The 25718-nt window shown below is 41.9% G+C and overlaps 1 protein-coding gene across 4 annotated transcripts in view; it reads right to left on the bottom strand.

The window, feature by feature from the left end:
- The window catches only part of LOC133865625 (transcription initiation factor TFIID subunit 2), a 66038-nt gene that overhangs the window by 18451 nt on the left and 21869 nt on the right, over positions 1–25718 (bottom strand). For all 4 annotated transcript variants that reach the window (XM_062302039.1, XM_062302040.1, XM_062302041.1 and 1 more), the window contains 5 exons: positions 22894–22978; positions 22688–22779; positions 8219–8344; positions 8068–8121; positions 1492–1560 (listed from right to left, as the gene is read on the bottom strand). In XM_062302039.1, coding sequence (XP_062158023.1) covers positions 1492–1560; positions 8068–8121; positions 8219–8344; positions 22688–22779; positions 22894–22978 — 426 coding nt within the window. The remainder of the gene's footprint in view (positions 1–1491; positions 1561–8067; positions 8122–8218; positions 8345–22687; positions 22780–22893; positions 22979–25718) is intronic.

The raw sequence follows: 25718 nt of genomic DNA, 5'->3' as shown, positions 1-25718 counted from the left end.
ATTACAAATTCTTTAAAATCTTTGGTTGTGAATGCTAGCCATTTATTCAACCATATAACTCCTCAAAACTTTCCTTTCGTTCCACTTCTTGCGTGTTCATTGGATATTGCAAAAACCATCTCGGCTATAAATGCCTTCATATTCCCTCTGGTAGAGTTTACATTGCAAGACATGCTGTATTAGCTAATATGCTATAATCCTATAACCTAAATATGGGAAAACCTCCTAAAGTTGGAAAACTAAATTAAAAAGATAATGAATCCTTTCAAGAAGGAAACAATCAACTACAAAGGTAAATACTAACTAATATGGAGCCTAATTAACTTAAAGGAAGAAATTTGAATATATTTACAAGTTCCTAAAGATCCGATAGTTGATCTTTCCCTGCTTGGTCAAAATCTGGTGATTGCCTCCTTTTTCCTTGCTTAATCAAATCTTCAGGATTTGATTCATTAATGTGCTAGCTGTCAAAAACTATTAATATGTCCTGCCGGTAGAATCCCTACTCATGCCAGACAGTCAATCCTCACTCATCTAAAACCAATATCGTTGGCACTGAAAGGCCCGACAATAAATCACCTCCTGCCATCGACCCCGCCAGTAATGTGGCCTGTCTTATCTTCTTGTACTTCCACTGCCGGAGATTGGTTGTTATCTTGCTCAATCAGTAAGGGATGTCCCACTTGAAGTCAGTAGTCAGAAGGAGCCCATTGTTTGGTTCCGATAGTAAGGTCTTATCGTCGTCACCCTAGCTTGCCAACAATCCAACGGTTTGCCACTTTGCCATACGATGCTAACGGTACTAAACCAGTAACAGGTCCACCAGCAAAGATCCTTCTTGGGTAAATCTGTTGGTAGTAACACAAACGGGAGTAACCCCTTCGGTAAAAGCCCCTCAATAAGTCCTTCAAGAGGCTCCAATTAGTCTTCGGATGGGACACTGTGCTCCTTGTTTGAGCCCAACAGGAGAGAAGGGGGGGGGGGGGGGGGGGGGGGTGTCCTTGTCCTACATCACCAATCTCGGCTTGAGGAGGACAAAGAGGCAGATTCCAAGACAGTAACTCTTCATCTTGGCTCTTACCGGTTTGCTATAGAGATGACACAACCAGTTCTCATATAACTAAAGTAACCCCAAAACTCACAATTAATAACTCTCCTAAGGCAAAGTACACAACTATTAAGATCTTACCCTCTCAAAAGATAATACAAAAGAAATCATTAGGCTCCTACTTTGAAGTAATATGTTACTGTTATTTAGTATGCCCTCTAATAAGGGTTGCCTAATTCCCTCAAGCCGCAGCTCTCAACCTTCCATCTAGCTTTTTACAGTACACCTCCTTATTCAAGAACTCTAACAATGCAAATAATGCTAATATCTTTCATTCATATTGGATTGTCCTAGTGGAAAAGAGCAAATCAGAATTCACTAAGTTTGTTGGGCATAAACGTTCAAGTAGATGATAACATTTTGCAGTAGTAGAATATCATTACCTCCTTTGTACTGAGAGATCTCGAAGTACGAGTTGCATCTTGAGCCCGAGAAACTATTGTCTGCAAAATCTGTACAAACAAAACAAGAATGAAAACCATCACTAGAGAAAATTGTTATTTCACCACCCATAAACAATAGTCAACATTGGTATACAGCATAGGCAAGCCTACAACTAAAACAAAAGTAATAAATTAATGAACCAATAAATAAGCATAAAATGGAAAAAGATTGAAAACGTGGCCTCAATAGCAGCAGATGTGGGTGAGAAAAATATGACAAACAAATTATTAGCAAAACATTCTTTCAATACATAACCCCATGAGCACATGTAACCTTGGATCCTATCTTTTCTTTAAGTCTTTCTACATGAAAAACAGGCAAAAACTTATGTCTCCACTCCTCCCAACAACAACTGTTTACATAAGCACAATGGGGAATTAAAACATCGTCACAGTCTCTTTTTTTTTTTTTCTTTTTTTTTCTTTTTTTATATATGTAATCGCAAGTATAATAAAAAAGCGCAAAGGCACAACCCAGGTACACAGGATATTTACAAGAGACACCTAATCAAAAGAAGAGAAAAGATCTAGAAAATCTTGACTTGATAGGTAGAAATATTAAAATCAAAGACAGCAGCCCGATGGTAAAGTGTCTTTAAGGAAAAAAAGAAAAGAAAAAAAGGCTTTTATTCCACTTATGTCCGCTTACAATCCTCAAAGTTTCAATTATTTCTTTCCTTCCAAAGACACCACATAAGGCAAGGCGGTATCATCTTCCATACTGCATCAAAATGAAGTCTACCAACTTCCCCTCTCCAACATGTGAAGCTACCACTCAACTAGGCATTACCCAAGCCACCCCTAAACTGTTGAAGATAGCATTCCAAAGAGCACTAGCAAACTCACAATGGAGCATAAAGTGATCCACTGACTCTCCACTCTTTTACACGTGCAACACTAATCAACCAAAATGATATGCCCTACCTAAGGTTGTCCATAATGAGGATCTTCCCAATGCGGCTAACAAAGTTAAGAACACTACTCTCAAGGGTACCTTATTCAGCCAAATACTCTTCCAAAGGAAATGAGTACTATTGTGAGGAACAAGAATATTGTAGTATGATTTAACATCGAACAACCATCTCTTGAAAGTTACCCAACAAAGCTTGTCTTCATCACCCCGTCTCAATCTTAAGGAATACAACAAATCGAAGAACGAGGTAAAGAGATCCACCTCCCAATCATGAGCTGCTCTAAGAAAGTTAACATTTCACTGATGAGAGACACTAGAGAGATCCAAATGGTCTGCCACGAAGCTTCCTTAAATCGGGCAATATTGAACAAGTTCGGAAAAGTGATATTGAGGGCTTGACCCCCACACCACATGTCATGCCAGAATCTAATTTTGGATTTGTCGTGTACCTTAAATTAGTATGACTAGAAAGCTCTCTCCAGCCCCTCCTAATATTTTTCTAAAGTGCCACCCCATACGACCCATGGACCTCATTAGAACACCACCCACCCCACAAACTATCGTATTTAGAATCCACAATCACCCCCCAATAAGGCCTCTCTCTCGTGCATAGCCAAAGCCACTTCCCCAAAAGAGCTCAGTTAAACCTAACCCACCTTTAGAAAATGGAGTACACACCTTAGAGCTAACCAAGTGGAATTTGAACTCTTCACGAATGCCCTTGCACAAAAAATCTCGCTACAACTTCTTTATGTGATTGGCAAAACCAACCGGGAAAGGAAAAAGAGACATGAAGCAAGTAGACAGATTAGATAAAGTGCTTTTAATCAAGGTAACTCTCCCACCTTTTGACAAGTACATCATCTTCCATCCAGCCAAATGGTGTTCTATTTTCTCAGTAATGTCATCTCAAATAGATTTGGTCTTAAGCAAAGCTCCCAATAGGAGGCCTAAGTATTTCATAGGCAAAGGAGAAACCCTACAACCCAAGATGCTGGCTGTATCTTCAACATGAGTGACATCTCCAACAGGGACCAACTTTGATTTAGCCAGATTAATCCTCAAACCTGAAACCACTTTGTTAGAGTTATATTTTATATTAGCTCTTTATTCTTATAGCTTATGGGCATTCTTGTAATCTTGTTATATTAGCTCTTTATTCTTATAGCTTATGGGCACAACACACTTGATTCCCCAGATCTAACCCTCCTATCAAGGCACTTGTTGGCTATGAGGACAAAGTCCAGAATCTGCCTATCCTTGATGAAAACAGTCTAAGGCTTGAACTTTGGTAACAATCTTGTAAATTCCACCAGACCTCTTCTTTGAACGTTCTCTCCAGCCAATTCGTCCCATAGAAGCCTCCTATCACAATTGGCATTAGATCCATAAACACCCACAAAAGCCCAATAAAATTGATATTCAACATATCTGAAAGAAACGACAACCAAAAACTCATCCACACACTCTTCGATTTTCCCCACCACCCTTCTATCCAACATGAAAAATATACCCCTAAATGACCCCCTCGAATCTAAGCAGCATACCCTACTGCATCCCCATAAGCTACACATAATACATTTTTTTTTTTTTTTTTATATATAGGTAATCAAGCAAACCTCATTAAAAAAAGTAAGGTACTTCTAAGTACACAGAAGTATACAAAAAGAACACAAAAAACAAAAACAAAAACAAAAAAAGCCACCCGCAGAAACCCAAAGGATCAGAAATACCACAAACCACCCACAAAAGAAACCCTAAACCCATAGAAGAGCCCTAGGCTTCAACATCACACTAAGAGAACCCTCTGCCTTTACCCCGGCCAGAACAATCACCTCTAGCATCAAAGTTAATAAAGCACTCCAAATTTTTAAGCTCCATCCTCCCTTTCGGTTCAGAAACAGAACCTATAACCACATGACAATGTCCCTCTTCAAGGACTATCAAAAGATCCGTCAACCTTTTCTCATTACCCTCGTAGGAAATCCTTAGAAAGGAGGATATCTCCATTGCTCTATGCACAACCTTGGAGAAGCCAATATCCCCCACCTTACCATTCTCTCCACCACTAACCCCATCTAAATCACCCACCTTTGAAGTATCGCCCACCTCTGAGATGAATAGAGGGGAACAGCCACCAGCAACGATGATAGCTGGGAAAGGGGGGCCAACAAAACCCACCCCTTATAGCTGGATGGAGAAGGGAAACAAAAGACATACCCAGCAAAATTTGGGGGAAGTATCGAGTTACTGTAGTTGACACCAGCCTTGGCGAAAACATCGGAAGAGCTACAGCGTCTATAGCCCTAGCTGGAACATGCCCATCAAACCTCACCACGGAGGTAGGATGATATTCGGTATGCGGGTTCACTGGAGACGAAACGTACGAAAATGGCCTAGAGAGCCCAAAAACCGGCGGAGCACTGATCCCTGACACTACCTCGACAATAAGGTTGGCATCCATGATCGAAAAACTACAAGTCAAGAAAAAATCTTGATTTGCCAACGATATCGTGGAATCCAAAACCACCAGCGAAGAAAACTGGGCAACGGGCTTTGCAGTCGGCGAAGAACCATTGATGCCAACTGGGCATGCCCGAAAAAAACCATCTTCAGACATGGTCGCCAGTAGCAGAACCACCTCTACCAAAGCAGTTGAGACCAGAACTGCCGTCGGAGAAGCAAATGGGTTGGGAGAGCTCAGGGCCTCGCAACCAGCATCCAAACCTGAATACAAAACCCGCGTCCAAACCCGAATGAGACCCAATCTTGAATGACTGGATCTAGTTGGGCTTGCGCTCAGATGCCCTGCGCGTGGCTTTTCTCTTATGACGTCTAACAAGCTTGGGCTTCTAAAAAGGCCCAAAAGCCTACAACCCTTCCAGAACATCCCCCAAAGCCCGGCCTATCTCCTCTTGCAGCCTCACTAGCTGGCTCTTCCACACCCAAGAATAGTCAACATCAACTCCTTGCCTTGCTTCAAAATCCTCCCCTTTTCTGCAACACCATCAGGGGAAGCATCGTCTCCTCGGGCAGTGGGCATCTCCTCGGTGTCAGATTGATCCTTTCGCAACAGAATACTAGCAGCGCAAGGGCGGTCATTACCCAGGGGATCCCCAAGCCGCACCATCATTGAAGTGCAAACCTTTGATTGCAGCGCCTCCGCATACGAAGGCGCACCATCTTCCCCGGTAATCCTTTTTCCACCGATTTGAGCTTGATTCAGACCTAACTCAGGCCTAGCTTTCTTCCCAGTCGTCTTCTCTGCCAGAAAGGAATCACCAGATGATGGAGGCCCAATGTGGCTACGAGAAAAGCCAACATGTTTCTCAGCTCACCAACAACTCGGCTCCAACCCCGCCCTTCACAGCACTGAGGAAGCAAAATAATCCCTCTCTAGCCACCATCTACATAAACCGCAACCCCCAAATACCCGTCTGCCCTATTACCACCTCTTCAGACAATGAGCACCTTCGAACCATCTTAGAAGGATTTGAGGAACTCCTTTATCCCAGGATTTTGCAGCAAATCTTCCACCGTCGAGACCAAACCAAGCGGTGCATCAGGAACCCAAGAACACCACCTGAAAAACCCCTCCTTTCCTCCATCCAGAGACCGAGAAGACAAAAGACTTGGCCTCCACGAAGAACCGGCTCTCCATCTCCAACCTCACATGACAACTCCAGATGGCGAGCGCACTAGGCGCGAGTTTTCTTCAGACAGAGAACCACCCCAGCGAAGAATCAAAACAACGGAAAGACGATACGCACCTCCAAGCTCTGGCGAAGGAACCCACCAACAAACCTCCAACAGCCCAGAACTCAATGGTAGACTTTTGTCAACAGCCCAAGGTCTAGGCTTTTGGAGGAAAAGTCCAAGGCTCTTCTATCAAATCTATGCACAATACTTTAAGACATAAACTCCAGTTTGGTCTCCTGAAGACAAATAATATCTACGTTCCAATCACTAAGCAAATTTCTCACTCTGAGGCGTTTCTCTCCCTCATTTAACCTTCTTACATTCCATGATAACAATTTGGGCTTAGTTCGTCATGGATTTGGAAACCCATGATTATGAATCATTTCAATGGCTCATCGCAATCTTATACCGCTAAAGGCTATTTACATCTTTGCAAGAAGTAAATCTTATTGAGCAACCAATTATATGTTAAGAGAAGTTTAAACAGAAATAAAATTACAATTGAATGACCATCACGAAAGAATGATTGACATCAACACAAATTATACCTAAATTACATATTGTCCAGTCAAAGCTAACAAATTTGTATTAAGAGAAATATCTTTCAGTTCAAAAATAAAAATAGGAAGGTCATTACGACCTAGAAAGGTAACAACTGAAATAGGATTCATTTTAACTTTCCGGCACTAGAGAATAGAGATGCAACTAAAAACAAAAACAAAAATCACACTCAAATCTTTCGTGCAGTTAGTTTTTGCCATATTTCAAATACATCTACAAATAAGCATCCCCATAAAGTGAGATCACTCTTGGGTTGCAGGGAAAAGACGAAGACATGCAATCTTTATAAAACCCAAACTCTCACAAATGTTTGAAATTATTATTGGAGCTTCTGAGGATCACATGGGCCTTAACCAGCAAAGTTTCACTAGCTATACTGGTAAAATTGTAGAGCTTCTGACAATCAAAATATCACCAAGTGCCTGGATAATAGGACACAGTTGACTGACAGAACCTAAGACTTCCAAGAGGGGCTTAAAGAACAAAATCTAGAATTAACACTCCAATATAAGGGATCTTCAAAAGAATTAAGGGCATATGTCATAGCTACTGATTTGAAATAGCTGCATAAGGTTGACAAGATACATAGCACATTCATTTCCTTCTACATGTGCATTCACCACTTTATGTGAGAGTGACCCTCTCCTCTGATTTCCATGTAGAATCATGGGCTTCAATACTTGAATAAAACCTCCTTCATCTGCCACCTCATCCCAAAACCAAAGAAAAGAAATAACAACTAAAGGAAAGGAATATAATATAACAGAAGAGTGTGAAATTGGTCAAAAGCTAGCTTTCATCAAACCAACTACTAAAAAATTCAAATCTTGTCATCACAAGGCACCATAACAGTGATTAACTAATAGCATATGATACAAAAAGTTCTCAACAATTATTATTTATTATGATTGAAAAGTATAATGGAAGAAAGTAAAGAACAACTTAGAGATCTATGCATGATTGAAATAAAAAATATGGTGGACAAAAAGGCACAAACTAAAAAAGGTAACAAAGACAAGTAGGAAGAGCAAATTAAAGCCGCATATGGAAGCAAAGAATACCCCAGATGCTTTTTTGCTGATAAAAAGCACCTTTGTATCAGCCAGTCTATGGATCTACTTTCAGGAAAACAACTCTTCATGAATCACATATTGCTTATAATATTTCTCAAATGCTAAGGCCCCAGTATCTTTAGGAATACCAAGAAGTAATGAAATAAATGTTCAAGAAATAAATAGTAAAGAATGAGACACAAAAACCAGTACATGCAATAAAAAATTCATTCTCATTTATCATCCGTCAAAATACTGCTAGCCAGACAACAAAGTATCTAGGGCTCTCACATTGCGGAAAGACTCAGGCCCCATCTGCTTTTCCAACATTTGAATGATCGCCACCTTTAAAGAATCAGTCGATCAATCACTTAGTCAGGTGATGAAATAATTTTCAAAATATACGGATCAAAGAATGGGGGAAAAATCAGACTCAACTTACAGATTTCCATGATCTTATTTTGCCATATAGGCCAATGCACTGGGTTCCATACAAATCCTTACAAGATGCAGAGAGGCTCAAAGCAGTTGCACCAGTATAATCAGACTTGCAAACAGCACAATTTGCCTGCACTTGAAGAAACAAAGTGTCATTAATTTGCATATGAAATCATAAATAAAATACATACAATTAATTTTGCATTACTTCTTTCCCTTAACAAATTTTTGCAACCACTACCCAAATTAAACTCAAGAGAACATAAAGAGAAAAGAAATTTTGGTGGGAAAAAAGAAAAAGAAAGAGAAAAAGTTTATTTTTTATTTTTTTATTTTTATAACTAATCAAATTTCATTAGAATGCAAAGTGGGCGCAATCCAAGTACATGAGAAATATACAAGAGAGACAACAATCAAGAAAAAAATCATGCAAATCATGAGCACTGGAAACAGGAAAACAATTATAGGCAATCGTTCCGTGGCAAAGGATTTTGAAGAAAAAGGTCTGTAATTCCACCACCGTCCTCTCACAATCTTCAAAACTCTGATCATTGTGTTCTCTTCAAATACACCACATTAAGCAAGATGGAATCATCTTCCACTCGTTGAGGCATGACACACTATGTGACAGCCCATAAAATTAGTCACACATTTAATGGGTGGATTGCCCAAATTAAGTGACTAGATTATAAAGGTGCTTATGAGTGCTAACTCCCACATTGTTTTCTTACTAGATGAAATTGAGCTTTATAAGTGATTCTAGAGAACTCCAATTGCAACATGACTAGTCACTTTGGAGTGATAACGCAGATGTGGTTAGCGATTTCCCAAGGTCGTTACACACTGTATTCCAAATAGACAAAAAATAGAGTTTCATAAGACACTAGCTATCTCACAATAAAGCAAAAGATGATCAACAGTTTCCTCCCTCTTCTTACAAATGCAACACCAATCTACCACTATCATATGCCGCTTCCTTAAATATCGTTCGTCCAAGCATTGATTGATTCTGCCAAATACTCATCGAAGGGAAATGAGCACTATCAAGAGGAAGTAAGGCATTATAGAACGATCTGACTTGAAACATCCCTTTCTTGGAAAAGGCCCAACAAAGTTTGTCTTCACCACCCCATCTTAGTCTTATGGAATACAACAAATAAAAGAATGAAGTATAAAAATTCTTTTTTTTTTGATAAGTAGATTTTATTCAAAAGAAAGCGTAAGGTGCCCCTACGTACATAGGAAGTATACATAGGAAAACCACAGCTGACCCAGAAAAAAACCCATGAAACAGCCCCCAAGACAAAACCTAGAAAACAAAGAACCAACTAAAATACTACCCACAAAAGAAACCAAATAGCATGTTCAATTTACCTCCACTAGTTTACTTATCAAAAAAAAAAAAAGAAACCAAACAGCACCCAAAAAACCAAGACAACTTGAGAACAACCCACAGAAAAAACCCTCAAAGCAACCAACCCTACGACCTATTGGCCTTGTCTCTCCTACACCTCGAAAAAGCTTTGATGTCTCCATAATTTACGGAACTTTGTAGATTCCGAAGCTCCCTCTTACTCTATCGTTTCTTGTTCTCAATCATCTCACCCCAAACCTCTCGATGCTTCTGTCTTTGTTCTTTAGTCACCAACGGATACACCTCAAAGATCTTCCCCCAAAGCTCTGCCTCAATTCTCCAACAATCCTTCTCCCAATTCTGATCGCAAACAATAGGCTGATCCTTTTTCTCTTGAAGCTTTAATACCTCCTTCCTCCACCAATAGACTGCATCTTAGACTTTCTCTCCCAAAGTCAAACCAATGGATGAAATCCGACTAGGATCTTCAGCAGACTTCTTCTCTTCTACTGGATCTACAAAGACATGTAAAGAAGCTGCGTGGGCTTGCACAGAAGGAACCGCAGGGACTAGAGAGGAGGACACCGGAGAAGAGTTCAATTCAAAACCGACCAACAAGGAGACAGAACCCAGAGAAGCTGCCGGAGCCACCGGAAGCAACAACTCTGGTGCCGGCAGAGGAGGATGACAGCACCCAAAAGAACCCGATGACACCATACCCATACCCATACCCTCAGAAGATTCTTTAGAGGCTGGAGTCTGGCCTGAAAGCACTGTATGGACGTTGCTCGACTCACCCCCGGTGGAAGGCATAAACGACGTCGTCCCTGTAACTGCCGACGACGAGGGCTCCGACCTAATGGAACCCCCAACAAAAATCGAGATCGCCGGACCCACGCCCTCTATGGCTACCGACGCAGCAACCTCCAAACCCCCAGGAGGAGGTCGAACTAGAATCAGCCCAGATGACACCTTAGACGTCATCTCCGGCGATGATCTCGACGGACGGGAGACTTTAGCTTTCGGCATGAGAAGAGCCACGCGGAAGCCATAAGATTTACGACTTAGCCCCGACTTAGCAAAACAATCCAGAAGATTCCTTAGAGCTCGGCCCAAAGCCAAAAAAAACCAACTTACGCCACGTTTGCAACCTCGAATGTTCAATTTTCAGATTTGAACAAGAGGGACGCTTCTTACCCTGCGGACGGAGAGGACGGTCTTTGTCCAACAGGTTGAGGTGATGCAACTCCACTGCTTTTCTCTGAACAGACTCTGCATGCCACACCGTAGGAAGAAGATCAAGCTCACAAGGCTCCGGCAACGAAGCCCTAGACCTGGAACGACCGCCACCCACGATGGACAACTCCGCAGCAGCAATGGCCGGAACCAACCTCAACACCTCCGCAAAAGAGGGTCCCGTCCACTTCGGAGCCAAACCCAAACTTGACTGAACAACCTTCAATTCCTTCTTCTCCGAAGACGATGAGGAACCACTCCCACTACCCATCGAGCCAAAGAGAAAATCAACCTTTCTCAGCTCATCAGAGAATTTGATCCAACCCCACTCTCCACGACCGTCGGGGATAATAATGAACCCTTTCCAACCACCCAACCCAAATGAAGAAACCTCTAAAAAGCGCCCATCTTTGTTCCCACGTCTTCAAGCAATCAGAAGTTTTGATCCCTCTCTGAACGACTTTACAATTTCTTGCTCTTCCGATATACCCAACAACACTTCCAACATCGACGCAAGCCATTCAGAGCTATGAGAATTCAATGTGACCCCTCCAAGAAAATTTTTCCTCTTCTCCTCCACCCTCAGCTCTGACGCCTCAGCCAAAACAGAGAAAGCAATAGACTTCGACTCCACTAAAATTTTTTTATCCATCTCACAACACCCCCGGAGCACCGACGACCAAGCCAAGCCAAAAATTACATCGCTGAAAAAAGAACCACCCAAACCAAAGAGCACGCTGACAGACTCCCTTGCGAGAATCACACCCCAACAAACCAGCAAAACGGAAACTCGAAACCTGAGTACCAAACGAAAGACTAAGAAAGATAGAGGAAGCGGTAGGCGACAAGAAGAAACGAATCCCTAGCTAGACGCGCTCTCACGCGCCGACACTAGGGCAGAGGGGAGAGAGAGAGATGTTGACCAGACTTATTTAGCCTATGGACATGTTTCTCAAAATAGCATATTAAAAGTCTGTGCATACGAAGTATAAAAATTCTCCTCCCAATCATGTGTCACTCTGATAAAATTAACGTTCAATTGAAGATAGTCATTAGAAAACTGAAGACGATCTGCCACAAAGGCATCTTTAAAGAAAGCCATTATGAATAACTCCAGAGAAGAAGCTACCTTTAGGGTTTGGTCCCCATGATAACACCACGCCAAAAACTTATCTTAGAGTCAGCACCCACCTCAAATCAAGTAAACTTCCCTAAACCCCTCCTAATATTTTTCTATAGACCAACCCCATACAACCCCGTTAACAACATTAGAACACCACTCACCCCATGAATTGCCATATTTAAATTCCACTACCAATATCCACAGAGTCTCTCTTTCATCAGCGTAGAGCCATAAACACTTAACCAAAAGAGCTCGGTTTGAGACATAAGTCAAAATATTATGAAAATGGAAGGAACAGAAAGAACAAGAAAGTCCTCCAAGAAAATACAACATACATATATTGATGATAGAGGAACAATTCCAATGCTTGAAGATTTCTTTTCTTTCTTCGGTATTAAGGAATAGACCTTTTGATGTAGATCAGGACGCGTGTAATCTCCTAAAGAAGATAAGAGCATATGTAAGTGTTGTCTCGAATAATCTTTCTAAAAAGCGATCGAAATTGAAGTCGGGAAAAGCAATCATTGAATCAATAAGCGATCCGAGAATCTAGTGCATTAATGATGAAGCTTCTAGAAGAGTGGACTTTCCTTTTAATAGTGAATTTATTGGAGAATCTAATTAGCTAGCAATTTTTCCAAATATAACTCTCATTTGTTTTGATTATCCTTTTCCTTTTTGGATTATTTTTCTTTTCGGCCCCAAGTAATCCTGCTACTTTAAATATGTAGCTTGCATTGTAATAAGGTTGAATTTGTTTTGATCAGTTTATCAATAAGAACTACTCAGAGTTCAGTTTTTCTCTTATGTTGCCTCAAGTTGTAGATAGAATCTAGGTTTCGAGAAGTGTTGTGAGTCTCTTATTGTTTATCTTTGTGACCCACGACATCACGTTGAATCAACTAGTATCAGAGCCCAATTCTTTTACATGGCGCCACGAGGATGCAGAAGGGGTAGACGCTTTTCAGATCTGAACGACGTGTATGAACGCGAAGAAGCAACATGTGAGGAGCAACAGGTTGTACGTTTGCAGCAAATCATGGAGGAGCACTTAGATGAGCGATTTAAGCAGATCGGGGCTGGCATCCACGCCCAAGTTAGAGCTCTCGCTGATCAATTTGCCAACATGAACGGCACAAACTGTCGTTGCCATCAACCAAATCCACGTTGTACGTTGTGGAGGAGGAAGACGAGTAGAGTGTTGAGAGCAAACCTGTCAACCCTTTTGTGAGGTGCGGAGCACGGAGGGAGTACCCCATAGTGCAAGCTCATGCTAATCAATGGGAAGCGGTACTCAACATATCGGAGTTCCACAGTTGCTTGCAACCTGAAGAATTCCTTGATTGGGTAGCCGCTTTAGAGGAGATCCTAGAAATCAAGGAGGTGCCTGATGAGCAACAGGTCTCTCTAGTAGCAACCAAATTTAAGGGAAGGGCTGCTGCGTGGTGGCAGCAACTGAAGCAAACCAGAGTGCGGCAAGGAAAGACAAAGATCGATAGTTGAGAGAAACTTTTGAAATACATGTGGACTACATTCTTGCCCCATAATTATGTGCAAACCATGTACCAACAATTGCAGAATCCAAGACAGGGGTCATGCTCTATGGATGAATACACAACAGAATTTCATAGGCTAGTGGCTCGTGTCGACTTAGCAGAGGACGAAGAACAACAAGTGTCACGATATATTGGGGGTATGCAACAGCAATTCCAAGACTCATGAACTTCTCCGATCCCGTCAATGTGTCAGAGACACACCAAAAGGCCATGCACTTAGAGAAGAGTCAGAAGACAATGTCCTGGAAACCTCTAGGGCTATTTGGAGGAGGCAACAACGACAACAAGACAATTACTGATGCAGGACATGCGATCCCCACTAAAAAATAAATAAATAGTTTTTATTTATTTATTTTATAATCTTTTCCCTTTTATGATTAGGTTTACTATTACAACTAGGATTAGGTTTACTTTCTCTAGAAGTATTTCTCTTCTATAAATAAGCTTGCTTATTATGTAAAACAACATCCATTGAATTATTATCAAATCAGATAATTCTCTCTCAAATACTCTGCGGAGTTTTATCTTTCTTTTAGCTTGCGGGTTTGTTTTTATCATTTTGGGTAGAAGACGAAGACACTTCCCCGTGCAAAATCAAAGACGCTACTCTTTGATTAGTTACCTTAGTCATCAGCTACGTCACTTAAACCACATGTGGCAAGTAGCCTCAATCACCCTTCAACACAAACTAAGGGACCACCCACGGGCAATCCTCCAGAACGGCCTCAATTAGTGCTCCAAAATGTTTCAAATGTGGAGAGTCGAGGCATAGGATGGCAGATTGCCGCAAGGGAAAGAAGTACGAGAAGGGTTTGCTCATTGATTCCAGTGAGCCCATAAATTACTTCACGAGGGAAGTATGACCAAGGTCCTAATTTTGACAACGACGATGACGAAGCGATCATGATCGGAGATGAAGGTCCTCTACTGGTAGTAAGAAGGGTATGTCTTATGCCACGTAAGACGGAAGGCAACAACTGGCGACGCCACATCTTTCACTCCATGTGCACCATGGGGGAAAGGTGTATAAACTCATCTTCGACTCAGAGAGTTGCGAGAATGTGGTTTCGGATGAAGCTGGACTTAAAAACAGAAAAACACCATGCGCCCTACCGATTGGAGTTGTGACGTCTCACATCCCTTAGGTATGAGAATGGGTATGTACTTATATGTATATCCACACCCTTCTTAACACAATGCGTTTTAAAGCTATGATGGCCATGAACCTATCAGAACTTCGTAGTTAAGCGTGTTTCTACGAGAGTAATACCAGGATGGGTGACCTCCTGGGAAATTTGATTCAGGAGAGCCAAAAGCGGACAGTATTGTGTCGTTGGGGGTGGATCGTTACAAATGGTATCAGAGCCACTGCCCAGCCTGAGATGAGAGAATGTACACAAACCCATGAGGGTCGCTAGTGGGCACTCGCTGGATTCCAAGAGAGGGTGGTTGTGATGGCCCAGTATGGTTATGGCTCTGTGCTTATATGTATATTTGCACCCTTCTTGACACAACGTGTTTTGAAGCTGTGATGGCCATGAACCTATCAGAACTCCGCAGTTAAGCGTGCTTCTACGAGAGTAGTACCAAGATGGGTGACCTCCTAGGAAGTCTGATTCGGGGGAGCCAAAAGCGGACAATATTGTGTCATTGGGGGTAGGTCATTATAGGAGAAGCTCAAACAAGATAACAGTTTCAAAACATTGTCTCGTATCGTTTTCCATTGGAACAAAGTATCAGATAAGGTGTGCTATGATGTAGTTACCATAGACGCATGTCACTTACTATTGGGAAGACCATGTCAATATGATCGCGCAACCCTACACGATTGAAAGGAGAACACATACGACTTCGTGTTTGATAACGTGAAGATCGAGCTTTTACCGAAGCCAGAGTTGGAGCAGAGACCTTCCACAAGAGATACCAAAACCCTCTTAGCCAAAAAAAGAGTTTGTCGAAGAGATGATGGATTCAGGTATTGTATACTTATTGCTAGGGAAGGAAAGTAGCCAGAGTGTAGTACCAGAATCAATCAGGGGGCTGTTGGAAGAGTTTGCTAACGTATTCCCGAAAGAGTTGCTAGAGGAGTTACCTCCATTGAGAGACAGACATCCAACACCAAATCGATTTGGTACCAGGGTCCAACCTGCCCAATTGGCCTCATTACCGCATTAGCCTGAAAGAGCATGAAGAACTGTTGACTAGAGGCCATATCCTTGTGCAATCCATGCCTTTCTCACACCTAAGAAGGATAGCTCTTGGTGGATGTGCCCTGAGCAATCAACAAGATCACTATGAGGTATAGATTCCCTATCCCGCAATTGGATGACTTGTTAGACCAAGTGAGTGGAGCAACAATCTTCACAAAAATTGACTTGAAGAGTGGGTATCATCAGATTCGGGTCATGTCGGGTGATGAATGGAAGACAACGTTTAAGACGCAGGAAGAATTGTATGAATGGTTGATAATGCTATTCGGATTGTCTAATGCTGATGCAATCAAATAATAAAAAGAAACAAAAGAAAAGGATATGGGCTACTTCGAGAGAGTCGTGATCTCCAATAGCTACTTCGAGAGAGCCTTGATCTCCAAAACAACCAAAAAGGTCTACGTTTTCATAATATTCAGCATGTTTATTCAATGAGTAGGATTACACTTAAATAGATGACGGCTAGGTCATAAGACATAACCATTAGGTCTAGCCGTCATAACACAATGCAGGAAAATAAACTAAGGAGGAAATAACTAATGGAAAATACATTCCTTATTAAACTAAATACTTAAGGAAATAAAATATGGAGAATTAAACTCCTTATTCCAGCCGGCTTGGGGTTGCTTGGTGGCTACGGTAGTGCCACCTAGCCCTAGGAAAATCTGAACGTATCATCCCTCTCCCCTAACATCTTCCTTGTCCCCAAGGAAGAATTCTGGTTTTGCAAAAATCAGTCCCTACCCTTCCAACCTTGGCTTCATCTCTTCTTCCTCCTTCACATTTTGCTCCAGCATCTCCTTGTCAAGAACATCGCAAAGAACAACCTTTTGAAGATCCTCAAAAGCTGGAAAACTATAAGGCCAGCTTTGGACTTCATTCATCATCTGTATTTTAGCATCCTCCCATAGCCAAAATGGATCATCTCCGATAGGTGCAGAATTATGATAGATAAATACTAGGCCAAAAACCTTCTTCCATGGCTTACCAGCTCTGAATTTCGACACCAGGTCTTGTCCAGCATAGTGAGCAGCCTTGCCAAAAAATGTATGAATTCCAGTAACAATGACCATGGCTTCTATCTCTCCCTGTTTGCATGTCGAACCTGAATAAACACTATCACCAGGGCCTTCAACACTAATTATATCACCAGGAACAAGAATAGACGCATTTTGCTTGTACTCTTCAACAGGAACATGTTGTCCATGTTGTCGTTCACTGGTTCTCCCCAAAAGAGCTGCATCCTTAGCCCCAAAGAAAAGTGTTGTGGCAACCAGAGGTTTTGTAGAATCCTCAGCTTTCTTGTTTCTTGTTCGCGTCTCTAACACCACTTGGGGCTTTGGCATCAACCGGTCACTTTTTTGTTGCTGGAGAGGTGTGTGGTGGAGAAAAACTTTCAATTTTTTTCCTGATCTCCTCCATCCGTTTGCTCGCTTCTTCTTTGTACGCAAGGAATTCTGACCGCATCTTATCTAGCCTCGCTCGTTCCTCTTCATTCCAAAAAGACATGGTGATGATGTGGATTGGAGATTGTTGTAGAAAACAATCAACCTTCGCTTTGATACCACTTGATGCAATCAAATAATAAAAAGAAACAAAAGAAAAGGATATGGGCCACTTCGAGAGAGCCGTGATCTTCAATGGCTACTTCGAGAGAGCCTTGATCTCCAAAACAACCAAAAATGTCTAAATTTTCATAATATTCAGCATGTTTATTCAATGAGTAGGATTACACGTAAATAGATGACGGCTAGGTTATAAAACATAACCATTAGGTGTAGACGTCATAACACAATGCAGGAAAATAAACTAAGGAGGAAATAACTAATGGAAAATACATTCCTTATTAAACTAAATACTTAAGGAAATAAAATATGGAGAATTAAACTCCTTATTCCAGCCGGCTTGGGGTTGCTTGGTGGCTACGGTAGTGCCACCTAGCCCTAGGAAAATCTGAACGTATCAAATGCTCCGTGTACATTCATGCGGGTGATAAATGAGATTTTCCACGGTTCGTGGTGTACTTCGATGATATTTTGATCTACAATATTAATGATCAAGACCACATCCAACATATCCGAGAAGTACTTTTGGTGTTGCCAAACGAGAGAAGCTTTTTGCAGTGATCGCCAAGTGCTCATTTATGGAGGACTCGATTTTGTTCCTAGGCTACATCATGTCAAATGAAGGGCTTGTGGTGGATGAATCCAAAGTTGTAGCGGTCAAAAATTGGCCCATTCACACTACATTACATGAAGTACAAAGTTTTCATGGGCTGTTGTCTTTTGATCGACGCTTCATTCACAACTTCAGTACGATTGTGGCACCAATTACTGACTGCATGAAAGTAGGGAGATTCTCGTGGAGTAAAGAAGTGACTGGCGCCTTTGAAGCCATTAAGGTGAAGCAGACCACGACACCATTGCTTGTATTACCGAATTTTACGCAACCTTTCGAGTTACATTGTGACGCATCGAAAGTTGGTATTGGTGCAGTGTTGAGTTATAGGGTGGGAGACCAATAGCTTATTTCAGTGAGAAGCTGAGCGGGTTGAAGCTTAAATACAGCACCTATGATGTGGAATTTTACGCATTAGTACAATCCTTGAAGCATTTGAGTTCCTACCTCGCCTATAATGAGTTCATCTTGTATTCGGATCATGAGGCATTGAAGCATTTTAATAGTCAAACCAAACTTTCCTCGAGACATGCCAGGTGGGCTGCTTATGTGCAAAAGTTTTCATTCGCGATCCAACATAAATCTGGAGTCTTGAACAAAGTGACGGATGCTCTCAGTAGGAAAACATTGCTACTAACTTCAATGAAGACGAAGGCACTTGGTTTTGAGTTTGTAAAAGATGCATTATGTACTGGCCCCTTTCTTGTCTACTCCTCAACAACAGGTGATCGAGAATCAGAGTAATTATCGCCTCCATGATGGATTTCTTTTCAAAGGAACTCAACTTTGTGTTGCTGGGGGTAGCTTGAGATTGTAAATCATTCAAGAGTTGCATAACGAATGGCATATGGGTCGGGACAAGACGTACAAACTAGTGTCTGATTAGTTCAATTGGCTGTGTATACAGAAAGAAGTTGAACGATCTGTGAGTGGCTATCAAATTTGCCAAGTATCTAAAGGAACTACTACTAACGCAAGGTTGTATATGACTAACGCAAGCATGGATTTTGTATTGGGGTTACCACCGACACAAAAGGGTAATGATTCTATCTTTGTTGTGGTTGATTGATTTTCTAAGATGGTTAATTTTATTGCCCGCAAGAAAACCTCTACCGACTTCACGGGTTACCAATGTCCATAGTTTCCGATCGCAATACACATTTCTTGAGTCATTTTTGGCGATGCTTATGGAGGATGGCCAACACTAAGCTTGACTTTAGCAGTGCCTATCATCCTCAAAACCAATTGGCAAACAGAGGTCGTCAAACGTTCGTTGGGAGCTTTGCTTCAGAGTTTAGTTGGTGAACATCTCAAATCTTGGGATCAGAAGGTTTTTTCAAGCTGAATTTGCCTTTACAGGTCAACTAATCGGAGTACCAAGGCATAGTCCTTTCGATATTATTTATGGGGTTAATCCTCAAGCACAAATGGACTTGGCGCCTGTTCCGAACTTAAAGCGAGTCCATGCTAAGGCAGAAGACTTAATTGCTCAAATACAAGAGGTCCATCAAATGACTACTCAGAATTTGCAGGAATCCACTACAAAGTACAAGGCCATTGCGGATAAAAAGAGGAAAGCTGTAGAATTCGACGAAGGATATTTTTTTTTTTTTTGATAAGTAATTGCAATAATATAAAAAAGCGCAAAGGGGAACAACCCTTATACACGGGAGGTATACAAGAGAACCCCTAACAGGAACGAACAGAGAATAAATTTAAAAATTCAACATAAGTAAAAGAGCTCAAACAATGATGGGGCGCTATCCAAAAATATAAAGTATTGAGCAACCGCTTCCGTAGCTCCACCATGGATGTCTCTACATCTTCAAACAGCCTAGCATTCCGCTCTCTCCAAATACACCACAGCAAGCATAAAGGAGCTAACCGCCAAGCCTCTATAGCATGACCACCCCCAAGCGCCGCCCCCCAACTATTCAGCAACTCCAACACCGTACGTGGCATAACCCACTCAACCCCAAATAAAGTAAGGACATAGCTCCAAAGAGCCTGGGCGACCTCGCAGTGAAGCAACAAGTGATCAATAGACTCCCCACTCTTCTTACATAAACAACACCACTCAATTACTATCACTTTCCTCTTACGTAAGTTATCATGCGTCAATATTTTGCCCAAAGCAGCTGACCAAACGAAGAAGGCCACCCTAGTTGGAGCCTTAACACGCCAAATATTCTTCCAAGGGAAACACGGGACAACAGGGCCAACTTTCCTAATAAGCTCTTTATAGAAGGATCTCACCTCAAATAAACCTTTTTTAGAGGGATTCCACACTAACCTGTCACCCTCCCCATGTCGAGCCGAACTGGAGTATAGACGATCGAAGAAAGAAAGGACCATATCTAACTCCCAATCCTGGATTTGTCGCGTGAATAGAACATTCCACTGAATAGCACCATTATGAACCACCAAATTATCTTCTACCGTCGCGTCTTTATACCTTGCTATACTAAAAAGAGCTGGAAAGCATTACTTTAAGGATCTATCCCCACACCACCAATCTTGCCAAAAACTAATATTTGATCCATTCCCCAGTTCAAAACGAACAAAATTACGAAATTCCTCCCACCCCCTCCTAATATGCTTCCATACACCTACTCCAAATGAACCCGAAGCCTCTTTCGAACACCACCCCCCCTTTAAACTCTCAAACTTGGCATCAATCACCAAACGCCATAAAGCCTCTCTCTCCCTACCATATCTCCACAACCACTTACCCAAGAGAGCTCGATTGAACTGGATAAAATTGTGAACTCCCAACCCACCTGTATGCATAGGTGTGCAAATCTTGTTCCAATTAACTAGATGAAATTTGGTCTCGTCACCAATGCCACCCCAAAGAAAATCCTTTCGAATTTTATCAAGACGATTAGCCACCCTCACAGGAATAGGAAACAATGATAGATAATATATGGGGATGTTGGAAAGCGTACTATTAATAAGAGTCAACCGAGCACCCTTCGACAAGTACATCCGCTTCCAACCCGCCAGCCTCCTTTTCATTTTTTCAATAACACCATTCCAAATAGAGGTGGACTTGTAAGAAGCACCCAACGGCAAACCCAAATAAGTCATAGGCAGAGAAGCAACCCGACATCCAAGAAGATTAGCCATCCTTTCGACATCCTCTACTCCACCAATAGGAACAATTTCTGATTTTCCTAAATTAATTCTCAAGCCAGAAACTGCCTCAAAGCATAAGAAAATACATCTCAGATGTCGAATCTGTTCTTCTTGAGCACCACAAAAGATCAAAGTGTCATCCGCAAACAGCAGGTGATTCACAACTACGGCCTCGGAGTCCCTGGAGCCCACTGAGAACCCAGTCAAATTACCCTGATCCAAAGTGGCAGTCAACATCCGACTCAAAGCCTCCATAACCACCACAAACAACAGAGGAGAAAGAGGATCTCCTTGTCGCAACCCACGAGAGCTACTAAAAAAACCGGCTGGGGTTTCATTTATAAGAATAGAAAATCTCACCGTAGAAATACAAAAACGCATCCAATTCCTCCATTTTTCCCCCAAACCACATCTCTGCAACAAATAAAGCAAGAAGTCCCAGTTCACATGATCATAAGCCTTCTCCAATTCCTCCATTTAACTAAAGATCGCTTTCCAATTGGAGAGTATAATAAGTTAGCTGCCCGCAAGATTGGCCCAGTAGAAATTATTGAGAAGATCAATTCTAATGCTTATTGGCTGAAAGTAAATAGCAACATTCGAACGTCCGATGTTTCAAACGGTAAGCATCTGGTTCTCTTCACTGATGATTCTGCTGATGAGGACTTGAATTCAAGGGCGAATTCTCTCCAACTTGAGGAGGATGATGTATATCCAGACGAGTGTAAGTTCCTAAAGAAGATAAGAGCAGATGTAAGTGTTGTCTCGAATAATCTTTCTGAAAAGCGATCGGATGAGAAGCGATCAGAATCAAAGTCGGGAGAAGCATTCCTTGAATCAATAGGCGATTGGGGATCGAGATCGAGAGAAGCAATCCGGATCGAAGTAGGGAGAAGCGATCCGAATCGAAGTCGGGAGAAGCGATCTGAGAAAATCTAGTACATTAATGACGAAGCTTCCAAAAGAGTGGACTTTCCTTTTAATAGCGAATTTATTGGAGAATCTAATTAGCTAGCGATTTTTCCAAATATTACTCTGATTTGCTTAATTGTCCTTTTCCTTTTTGGATTAGTTTTCTTTTGGCCCCCAAGTAATCCAGCTACTATAAATACGTAGCTTGCGTTGTAATACGGGAGTTGAATTTTGTTTAGATCAGTTTATCAATAAGAACTACTCAGAGTTGAGTTTTTCTCTTATGTTGCCTCAAACCGTAGATAGAATCTAGGTTTCGAGAAGTGTTGTGAGTCTCTTGTTGTTAATCTTTATGACCCACAACGTCTCGCTGCATCACCTTTGAACAAGAGAACATTGGGAACAACCAAATGATGAAAAATCCCTCAAAACAGAGAACCAATAAAAAGACATTAAATTTTCATGAACTATGATAACCCAAAAACATGATCTGTAGGCTTAGAATGAAAAATGGGAAATAAATAAATAATAATAATTAAAACTCGCTAAAAACAAGAAGCAAGAGTGAACAATACTGAAGATAAAAGTGACCAAAGTTTTTAATGTGCTTTTCCCTCATGTAATAAATCCATCTCCCGACAAGTTGGCAGTAGCCATAAGTACACTTTACTCTGTATCTGATTCACAACCTCAATGTAAACAACTAATCCACATAACAACAGATATTAGCTATGTGGCATGTGCATACACTAGTAGAAAAGCAAACCTTGTATCGCCGATAACGTGCTTCATTATTCCCCAAATTTTTCTTGATAAAGTAATCAGTCAAGAAACCAGCAAGACCATCCAACAGCCACCCTAGACAATGGGCATTAATCAATTACAGGATAAAGAACATCCCTTAATCGACATAACTTAGTTCCAATAATCTAAATTCAGCACTCTACAAACCAGTATACTCCACCAGCTTACCATCATTTGGTGCCTCAGGAGTGATATATACGCCAAACCACTGCCTTGCAAGGGCATAAGCAAGTTTAATCCTTGTGTCTATGGTCTGCTACAACAAATATTTAAGCATTAACATAACGCACGAATAGAAAGGAAACCATGAGAAATACAACTATTAGTTGAAGTCAGTTCAAAAGACAATCATTGACAAGAAAAAGGAAGACACATTCATGCAGGATACCACAATCTTTTTTTTATATATACAAGTACAAAACTACAATCACATAAGGCTTCAAATTCTTTTATATCCCTTTAAAATCACAAAACTACACACCAATAAGAATAAAAAGGCATGATCATGCATGAAAGCACAACTTAGGATTTAAAATCACTAATTGATGTCATGAACACAAGCAAACATAGATTTACTTCAATTCTCTATTGAAGCCTAAGCTTCTTAGAAGGAAAGAAATGGAAACCTATTTAGAAACTGAAATAAGCAAAACCTGGAAATCTCAAATAAATTTTTTTTTTTTTTTTTTTTTTTTAAGTAAGAAAAACTTTATTAAAGAAAGCATAAGGCGTCCCTAAGTACACAGAAAGTAAACATAGGAACAACCAAAGCTAACTTGCAAAAACCCACAACACCAAGGCCCCAAAAAAGGAAAAAACCAAAAACAAACTACAAAAGGACCCAACTAAGAACAAGACTACCCACTACCCGCCACGGCACAACAAGCCTACAACATGTGTGCCTTGCCTTTCCAACGCCTAGAGGGATTTTTTGTGTCACCGTAATTGATGGAGCTATGCAAATTCAGAAGCTCCCTTTTTACTTTAGACTTCTGGCGCGCAATCAACTAGAACTCCTCTTCCATGGCATCCCGAATAGCTATGGCCTCCTCCTCAAAATCCCCATCCTTCGCCCAATCTAAAGGCAAACCATCCCAATAATCATCTTCTTCCTCCTCCCACACCACAATCTCCCCGTTATGATCAAAACTGACTGGCCAATTTCAAGATTGGGAGAAACCATTTAAGTAACCACTGGAAGGGGAGGAAGGACCTACCACCCCGCCATTGTTGACCTTCTGAGGCGACGCGGGAGGGACTGAAACTATCGGGGGAAGGTTGAGAAATCCCTTCCTAAAAAGGCCCTGATTCACTGGCGTCTCTAACTTCTTCATTGCAGGAGGCTTTGCCACCTTCTTCAATGGCAGTTCTGCACCCGTAACCCTCTTATCAGCGTAGCCAACAGACATCTTCATGGCTTCCAGGGAATCAGAGAGTAGCACAACATTCCACTTCATAGATTGCCCTTCCCTCAGTTTTTTCGCCCTCGTGTAGTAACACTGAAAAGGCTTAGAAACTACCGCGGGGAGAGGAGAACGTAGCTTCTCTCCCAAAACAGCTGCTCCAACGAGAGACGAAGGGGCAGAATAAGGCTTAGGAATCTGAAGCGTCCCCAATGGAGTGAACATAAAGACAGGAGCCAAAGAAGGAGCAGGATCCGCGGGAAAACCCAAATCCGGTGCCATTGAAGGGGGGAAACGGAATACTTTATAGGTTGGAGTCCGGCTAGAAAACACCGGAAACACCTGGGAACTACACGACTCACCCCCGAAAGAAGACTCCGTCCCTGTAACTGCCGCCAACAAGGGCTCCGACCTAAAAGAATCCCCAACAAAAACCGATGAAGCTAGACTCGCGCCCTTTGTGGCTCCCAATGCTGTAACCTCAAAACACCCAGGAGGAAGCCAATTCAGAACCAACCCAGAAAACACCTCCGGTGTCGTCTCTGGCAGGGATGGCGGCGAACAGGAAACTTTAAGTTTCCGAATGAGTCGAGCCACGCGAAAACCTAATGGTTTTCGATTCAGCCCCGACCCGGCAAACCAGTCCAGAACTCTCCTTACAACCCGGCCCAATGCCAAATAAAAATCGGGACCCAGCTTACGCCACGTCCGCAATCTCAAATTTTCAAAATTCAAATTCGAACGAGTACTTACCCTGTGGACAATCATGCTGGTCTTTGTCCAGCAGATCAAGCGGATGAGACTCCAACGAGAAGCAATCCACCGCCGATCTCGGATCAGCCTCTGCATGCCACACCGCCGAAAGAAGATCAAACTCACAGGGTTTTGCCAACGAAGCCCTCAACCAGGAACGACCACCACCCATTATGGGCAACGCCTTCGCAGCAGTGGTCGAATCCGACCTCAATACCTCCGCAAAAGAAGGCCCCGTCCACTTTGGAGCCAAGCCCAGAGTTGGTCGAACATCCTTCACAACCTTCTTCTTCGATGTAAATGAGGAACCGAGCCCACAACCCACCGAGGCTGAGAGAAAATCTACAACCTTTCTTAGCTCGTCGGAAAATTTAAGCCATCCCCACCCTCCACGGCCCTTGGGGATAAGAATGGACCCTTTCCAACCGCCCGACCCGAACGTTTTCACCTCTAAGAAGTGCCCAACTTTATTCCCACCTCTCCGAGCAATCAGAACTTTCGATCCTTCTCCGAACGACTTAACAAAATCTTGCTCTTCCAGGAAACCCAACAACACTTCCAACGTTGACGCAAGCCACTCAGAGCTCTGAGAATTCAAGATGACCACACCCTGGAAATTTTTTCTCTTCTCCTCCACCCTCAACGTCAACGCCCCACCCAAAATCGAGAAGGTAAAAGGCTTCGACTCCACTATGAAATTCTTATCCATCTCACGACACACCCGGAACTAAAACGACCAACCCAAAAAAACTATATCGCTGGAAAAAGAACCACCCAATAAATCAGAGAACCGAAACACGAAACTTGAGAACCAAGCGAGAGGCTAAGAAAGATAAG

The sequence above is a fragment of the Alnus glutinosa genome, chromosome 4 (genome assembly GCF_958979055.1).
Source record: "Alnus glutinosa chromosome 4, dhAlnGlut1.1, whole genome shotgun sequence".
Classification (NCBI taxonomy): Eukaryota; Viridiplantae; Streptophyta; class Magnoliopsida; order Fagales; family Betulaceae; genus Alnus; species Alnus glutinosa.
Note: the sequence above shows the minus strand (reverse complement) of the source record. Positions and strands in the feature narration are given on the sequence as shown.